The following is an 8,472-nucleotide window of genomic DNA, read 5'->3' as shown; positions in this document are numbered from 1 at the left end:
AAAAAAAAAAAAAAAAAAAAAAAAAATCACATGATGAATAGATAGAAGTTCTCATGGATTGCTTTCCTTTTCTTCCAAGAACACCTAGCTTCTAACAGGTGAAGGTCAGAATACTAAGCTAGAATAGCAATTTATACTGTCAATCACAACCCTTCACAGCAAATGCTTTTTAGCTTAAAGATTTTTAGAAATTTTAAAAAAAAAAAAAAAAGTTTAAAATTTTAAAAATTAGATTCGTGGTACAACATAAATGTTATCTCAGTACAACAATCTGCAAGAAGCTGAGCATCGTTTAAATGTGCAATTCCGTCAGGATAAGCAGATGAACAAAACAGTGTCTGGCTTCCCCCCTTGGAGTGAGTACTGTGCTTATTAATGCTGGCCAGGCTTTTATAGTTTTGCCCAACCTGGTCTGTACACAATCAGACTAAAAGATCTCAAAACAAACCCAGGAATCTGTTATTTTATTACTTCTAATTCGGTCTATCAAGCAGGAATAGCGTCACTATAAACTCATATGACTTTTCCCATATCAAGGTTCTACCTATTCCCAAAAAGCATCACAAGAGTTGGATTCTATTTGGGTAAATACAGACAAAGGCAGCTACACCAACATCTTTATAGCGACTTAACCTAGCACATCTATACAGCAAACAGATGAAACAATTTTACTGAAACTGTAATCTTGTATCACAGAACCTATCTTGAAGTCCTTAATTACAGATACTTTAAAGAGACCCTATTTGGTCAAACAGTCAACATGAGGAGAATGAATTATTCTGTACCACTAGTGGGTATCCTATCTCTTTCAAAAATCGTCTGCCTCAGTGAGGCTTAGTTACCCAGTCTGAGATTTGGATTTTTATTGTCTTTGAGCAGTTCAACAATTTTATAAGAAGCTTTATTTCAGATCTTGATTTACAAACAAGCTTCCTTTTTTTTTTTTTTTCTTGATTTTCCTAAAAATAATCTTATAAAAAAGTTCTTATTCTGAGGGTAGTCAAACACTGGAATATGTTGCTCAGAGAGACTGTGGAGATAGTAAAAACTCAGCTGGACACAGCCCTGCTCTAGCTAACCGTGTTTGAGCTAGACTCTAGTTGGACTAGATGATCTCAAGAGGTCCCTTCCAACCTCAACAATTCTGTAATTCTATGAAATTCTTTGCATTTAAGATTGAAGTTGAGCACAAGATTTTTAAAATAGCCTGTATAAATAATTGCTATGCTTTTCTCATCATTGGGTTTTGGTGGTTTTTTTTAAGATATTAAGTTCTTGCTCGTGTGTCCAGGCCACAGAAGGTATATAATAAACTTTGATTTATACAGTAGTGACATTTCAAAATGTCTCTGCTTGGGAAAGAAATACTATTTACTCATGATTTGACTCTGGCATTTTTCACCACCATGATTGTCTTTTCCCTTACCTGAGCAACATCTTCAAGTTTGTTCCATTTTAAAGAGAGCAGCAGTTTTGGCAATGATTGTGGAAAATTTTCACGGCAGTCATATCGCAAAGTCCAAATCAGATCCATTTCATTTTCACAGAGTTGAGATAAAGGATCTCTTTCCATTATTTCTTTCAGCACAATATGAAACTTCTTACCACCTCGACCCTAGAAAATAGGAAATGTATAATGTTTTGTGATATATTCAGTAAGATTCTTATATTTTAGCTCAAATACTAGAAATCCTACACCAGGAAGAACGTCAGAATAAACTCATGAAACACAGGGGAATGACTGCTGTGCCTTTCTTTCAGATTTCATTTTCTTAAGCTGTAAGAATGTTAACTAATAGATTAAAAATTCAGTGTATAGAAGTTTCTGAAGAACTGACCAAACTTTAGAGTTAATGACACTAGATGGCAATATTTCTATTTTCCAGCTCTAACATGGAGAACTTTCATTTAGGATGTGTGTACCTTCTCCTTTTGTTTTTCAAGTGAGCAAATTTGATATACTTTAAAAAAAAATAATTAAAAGCAAAAAATAATTTTCCAACAATAACCAAAGGGAAGTACATTTGCCAAGTATACAAAAACTTATTTTTTTGCCTTCTAATCCAGACTTGTCTTTTCCATTTTGCATCTCCGAAACATAAACAGTAGTACTGATTCTGTAAATCAGTTTGTATGAATGAGTCTTCACACTGGCTCAGCTAACACCATCTGTCCCCAGCCATGCCCTTATGCAAACTGCAAGGGTAGAAATTAAAGCAACGATACCGACAACAGCAGCATTCCATAAATTAATAGGAGACAAAAGAAATGGCTGCTTCTAGGTAAGGATGTAGTAGTTAAAGGGAATAAATTAGTTCCAACACATATTTTATAAAACAAAATGACAAACTTTAAATACCGAAGCCAACTTCATCTTCACAATGCTGAAGAAATTTCTACGTAATTTTAATAGGTAGGCCAAAGGATGGAAAATTAAAAATAAAAAGGAAAGTTTATAAGAAATGTTAGGCAAAATCAAATAGAATTCACTGCAAAACCAAACAGCTCTCATCAAATAACATTCTGCACAGCTTTCATACCTAGCAAAAAAAACCCCCTCTGCTACACACATAACTTAAGTTTGGGTCCTTCTAGAAATGCTAAGCTTCTGAGCCTTGTATCATGCTGAAATGTTTTAAGTAAATATTTTCCATGTAAAAATACCATTCTGTATAAATTCTTTAGGAGTAAAGACTTTAAAAATCTAGTTGACCTGCAATTCTTTTTTAGTAAAACTAAGGACATACTCTGTTTCTGTATCAAAATAGGTAAACCGTCTTGACAGAAAGGTGATTCTTGTATCTGAAAATGTTAATTTCTCAAATTAAAAGTCACAATATTGACAAGTTGGCACGCTGCTATTTAAGATTTTCAATTATTTGTACATTAAGCTGTTTGCACCCAAAGTAGCAGTGAGTTTTCACTTTTCCTGAGCACTTTAGGCACTTGGTATGGTAACTGACACATTTTTCATTTAACTGCTTTATTCTTATATAAAATGTAGTTATTATTACTGTTGATACGACTGTTCTTGCACCACCTTAAATTGCAGTCGTCTGTATTTTTGTACATAATACAAAGAAAATAGCTTCACATTTTGGTGATACTTTGAAAATTAGTCCTCAGTTTAGAACTATCCAATTCCTCAAGGAGAGCATGTAATCATCATATTTAAGAAGCAACATCTTATAGATCAGTGACCATTTTTGAGAGAACTTATTTTGAAATATCTGACAGTCAAGCAAATCATCACACTTGATAAAATTAAGCAATTTTCCAGCAATATTATATGCAGCCTAGGAATATTTTCCAGATCCAGATCTAATGTAAATCTTAGCTGTGTTCCAAATCCATAGAGTATGTAAAGCAATTGTGCTTTTAGACAAAAGACAGTCATGCCCAAAACATACTGGAAAAAGTAGATACATACCTAAATTTTAAGGCAGTTCACCAAAGTGAATTCTGTAAGATAACAGAGTCACTAGATCTGTTGCTGTCTCAGCAGTTGACTTATTTCTAGATTGGTGTAAATGATAAGAACAAAAAACCAGCCAGAAAATTAATTTTAAAATAGTCTTTAGCAGGTGCTTACCGCCATTGCAGCATTGTCACTGCTTCTTGCAATCTCAGCTGCCTTTTCAAGTATCTGCAAAAAGATGTTTTTAAAAACATTAGATTCAAAACCAAATCTGATTGCACTGAAAGAATAAATATTACAGAAATAAAGCAGATCAGGAAATTTTGCTATCTTTTAGATAGTTATTACATTATTATTTTGTATGTATGGTGGTATAACATGGACTTCTACATTGCCCCTTGTCTAATCTGCAGGACTACGGAGATCAGGTATAGAAGTGCTCATGTTGATCTCCCTTTTCTTCTTCTCCACCACTCCTGAGCTAAACAGCCTTTCCTATAGAGTTTGTTTTCTGTTTCTGTTTGCATTTCCTCCATATTTTTCCATACAGCAAACCAATTCCTCAACTCTAAATTATCCTTTGCTTTCTCGTCACTACTTCTGCTGGTTTTGAGGGCACTGTTTCCACAAGTCATACCTGTTACCCACAGATCCACACTTCTAGCCCTCTATGTCAGTATGAATCCACAAAAGCAGTCCTTTCACCATCCTTTCAGATCACCCATATGAGCTCAATTCACGTTTCCAGCTACTTCTCTAAATCTAGGATCTTCCCTTGTGTACTATCATGAACAACCAGCTTCCAACAAGTACTCATTTAATGATAAACCAAATGTTCCACCACCAAGCTCTCCACACCAGTTAATATACAGCAACCATTAGGAAAAAGTACTGCTACTTTTGTTAACAGCAAAGCAACATTTCCCCACAAACTCAGCTCCAAGACACTCTTGCTCCTTAGTTTTTGGCCTGTTGAACGTTCTACTTAGTTTCTGAAGTTTATGTAATAAATCATGATGGGTAGTTAAGTATCGATGTAAATACAGTTCTTCAAACTATATTCTGCACACTACTGCAACCAACAGAGATGTGCAAGAATGGTGACTGCCTCAGCTAATTAGAGCAGCTGAACTGGTCAGGTAACTGTATCTACAGTTGTCAGATGCTGCTGCTTTGAGGAGCAATTCATCAAATGAAATAATAATTAAGAAAGAAGTCTAAGGAACTACACCATCTCCCTTTCCTCAGACATCTGCCTCTCCCATCACCCAGGAATGTAACACCACCCCCAGACACAGATTCAGCAAGTAACTACTTGTATTGTCATTACTTAGGCAATATGAGAACCAACAAAAGGCTACAATAATCAGAGCATAAATACACATCAGCTAAAATCCTTACAAAGGTATACTAACTTGGTTTATTTCTTTCTCTGTATGAAATGTTTATTAATATGATGCATTACAGCTGCTACTTGGCTACAAAGTTTGTTTACATACTGTGCATGAAAACATGCACAAACAAATTCTGTTTGATGCTTGTCTCCTTGTGCTTTTTAGAGTTACTCTATTTGCAAATAAACTTTGAAAACTTGTGCAAGTCCAGCTTTGTTCAACAGAAGTACGTGCCCCTCTGTGCCAGCAGCACTGATCACGTACCAGCCCAATATATGGCTCCTGTAATTAGACAACATTTTCTTATCAATTGTCAAGGCACTTTAGCTCACTCATCCCAAACAACTGTTCACTGCAAGTGCATGAACACTGCAAGTGGATGAACAATCGAAAAGATTAATCTATTTTTGCACACACTGTTTCTTAAAATAAAGATTTGGCATCAGATTCTCCATTTTCTTGGCAGAAACAAGCAACAACACTGGGAAAATTAGAGGCAGTCATACACCCACCAAGTCTCATCTGGACAATTTTGAAAAATAGATACTCAGCTGATGTAACTCAAGCAGCTACAACATTACTCCTAATTCAACATGACCTTCACCAAGAGAATCTGTTAGAGACTGGGTATCTTACTCTCTTTTCCAAGGCAGAAATTTCAGTATACCCACAGAAATGGAATGAATTATCAAAGAGTTTAGAGCTCTGATTTTCCTGGTGATACTGCAAGTTTACAGTTTCTTAACTCTAGGGAACTGCAAGTAGCACAAGTTACTGGAAAAAAATAAGAACTGCTAACAAGAAGCACATTTTGTAGCACTTTCTAAAGTTGAATGCTTTCCATGAGTGTTTCATTACCAGCTCTGCAATTACTTTATAAATATGCTCTATGATTTTCTTCTATCTGATACGCAGGATTTCACAGATACAGTTCAAGAAGGGGGCAAAAATCAGAAAATTTTAAAAGCCAGAAGGCAAATGAAAATTACAACGGATGGTGAAGACCATCAGACACTGTCTGATGTCAATACATTGACAATGTCAATACATCAAGTAACTTACTCAGTAAAATCTTTTGTCTGTATTCACCCCAGGATTTTAACATACTGAAAACTTGGTATTGCAGGTACAAATAAAAGGAACAATAGAGCTAGAACAAATATGGGGCTACTTAAGAAACATACTGGCTACATGCCTGCAATATGCACATAAAAGCAGCTTTTTTCTTTAGAAATTAAATACATATAGTGTAATGAGGAAAAAAAAAAGTATTACAAATAAACCAGTAACAAAAGGGACGAATATGTCCAGTATAAAAAGTAAACTGGTCATCTATAATTAAGAAGGGAGTTAGTCAGCACTGTTTCAGCTCTTAAGGCATTTCCAATGTGGTTCTAATGCAAGCATGAATACTGCACCAATAAGGAGGGGAAAAAGCGCCCAAACTCACAAACTCCAAATCGAAACAAAAAATTTATCTTGTTATTTATTTTGATGAATCTTGAACTCAAAATCCCTCTTTGACCAAGTTGATAAAGCTTGGTGATTTTTGTCTTTTTGTTCATGTCCACCAAAGGGACAAAACCCTCAAAAAAAAAAAAAAAAAAACCCCAAACCAAAATTCAGACTAATGTATGTATGAGTTAAACCCTGTTTTTTCAATGCATCATTAGCTGTCTGTTTTAACACTTATTTTATTACTTGTTTCCTGGTCTTAGCTTTATTTCCTGGTTTGTGAACAACTTGCTATCTGATGTTCCCACTACAGTCATTACCACCACGTGTATTCCAAACACGACACTACCTTTCCAGACAGACATTCTTATCCATATTGGTAGAAAACTGCAGGGCAACTTAAGTGGATTTAGTTCAAGAGCAAACTTTGAGAAATCCCTTTTCATACAGGCTTAAGAGTCTATCTATCCTTAAAAAGATTTTAGCTCATAGAGGAATGTGTCCCAAAGAGTGGGTAACATAAATTTGTACAAAGATATAACAGATCTTTATAGATGACAGACAAGCACAGTTTGAAGGTTTCCAGAATGGCAGAGAAGTTTAGCTTTCTGTAAGATCACTGATGTGGGAAACCGATTATACTTCTGACCCTCAAGAGACTACGTACAGGGTATTTTTAAAAGTATATGTCTTCAAAATACTATCTGAAGACCCTGAAGTCAGAGCACTGGCACTCTCACACAGTGCAAGTTTAAAAAAACGGCAGTATGTTAACTAGAAGGCAGGAAGTGGGGAATTCAGTGGAAAAGGCAGCGTTGCAAGGAAAGAAGAAATACCGACTTTCACATAAGCATTCGTGACTGCTCTTTATGTCATACCTTACCTTATCAAAGGGAGGGTAATTAATAGACTGTTTTGAATATTCTTGAAATCTAATGTGCAAAGCTGTTGCATTTTCAGTGTAAGGGTTAGTCTGGACGGTTCCCATTGGATTCAACATTTCTTCAAGTTCATCTGAAACATTAAGCAGAAAATTAATATTATAGACCAGACATGCATTAAAATTAAAAAATCTGAAAGGCAAAGATGCAATAAGAAATTGCCTACTATATACAATGGACAGAAGCATGTTTTGCTGCACAGCATTTTTACTACAATGCACTGCATTTCCAGCATAAACTACCCATACCTACCTCCTACATTCACAAATGTTGGATTACCACCCAATGAGAAACTGATTTTCTCTTTCCAGAATAAATATAACAGTCAAGGGAAGCTGAGATATCCCTATATTGAACCAAATCCCAGTAAGATCTGTAGCTTCTGTAAGCCAGTATACACACTGCCTCTGTATCAAATAGTATGAAAAAAAGAAGAGAATTTTAAGCCAGATTTCTTTCAGCACTACCACTAAATTGATACAGGACTTCTCAGGATGGAATGAAGAGTAACATGGAGATTTCAGACACGTTCACTAATCAGTCTGAATGTCAGGGAAGGAAAACTTAAAAAAAATTCAAATTCATATTTTTTGCTGACACAAATACATAGAATATAGATTACCTATTTAGTTTAGGATGCATAGCACAGGGAACCAAATAAAACCTAAATTGCATCTTAAAACCAGATAACACTAAATATAAACATGCATCTGTTTTAATGTGATTTTCCTTCCATAACCGACAAAACAGATAAAATTTCCAAGCAGACTCTTGCCCTTTCACTTTCCTGATACACAATACTTTCAGGAAAGAGATTAAGATGCTATGTATTTATCCACATAAAAAATACAAATAGTAAAGAGATTATGACAGAATTGGACATGCATACAGTAAATGTCCTACTATATGATACTACTCTTCTATAAATACTTATAAGACTAAAGTCCAAATCTTAAAAGTTAAACTTTACCAGGAAATGATGACCAGCTGTGCAGTACCAGTTCTCCGTTCCTCAACTGTCCTTTATAATCAAATACCATGGTATTTACCCAGGCTACAGGATAATGCTGTTAAAAGAAAGTTTTCACATGGAAACTAAGATGCCAATGAACATTACTATGCAGCAAGCATTACAATGTAAGTAAAATCAAGCAGGATGTTTGTTTTTCCAAATGGTGAGATCTTTCAGAAAAGCAGTTAAAAAACCACATGCATAGTTTTCAGTATATATTCCTGTACCATTAAGAACAAGAACGAATTTTAA

The 8,472-nt window shown here is 35.0% G+C and overlaps 1 protein-coding gene across 2 annotated transcripts in view; it reads right to left on the bottom strand.

The window, feature by feature from the left end:
* PIK3CB (phosphatidylinositol-4,5-bisphosphate 3-kinase catalytic subunit beta) overlaps positions 1-8,472 on the bottom strand; it is a 103,944-nt gene that overhangs the window by 25,056 nt on the left and 70,416 nt on the right. For both annotated transcript variants that reach the window (XM_026855031.1, XM_026855032.1), the window contains 4 exons: positions 8,179-8,275; positions 7,151-7,281; positions 3,593-3,646; positions 1,427-1,615 (listed from right to left, as the gene is read on the bottom strand). In XM_026855031.1, the coding sequence (XP_026710832.1) occupies positions 1,427-1,615; positions 3,593-3,646; positions 7,151-7,281; positions 8,179-8,275 (471 nt within the window). The remainder of the gene's footprint in view (positions 1-1,426; positions 1,616-3,592; positions 3,647-7,150; positions 7,282-8,178; positions 8,276-8,472) is intronic.

Source organism: Athene cunicularia (genome assembly GCF_003259725.1).
Source record: "Athene cunicularia isolate RWA chromosome 9 unlocalized genomic scaffold, athCun1 chr9_part1, whole genome shotgun sequence".
Taxonomy (NCBI): domain Eukaryota; kingdom Metazoa; phylum Chordata; class Aves; order Strigiformes; family Strigidae; genus Athene; species Athene cunicularia.
The sequence above is the reverse complement of the archived record's forward strand: the minus strand, read 5'-3'. Positions and strand labels throughout refer to the sequence as shown.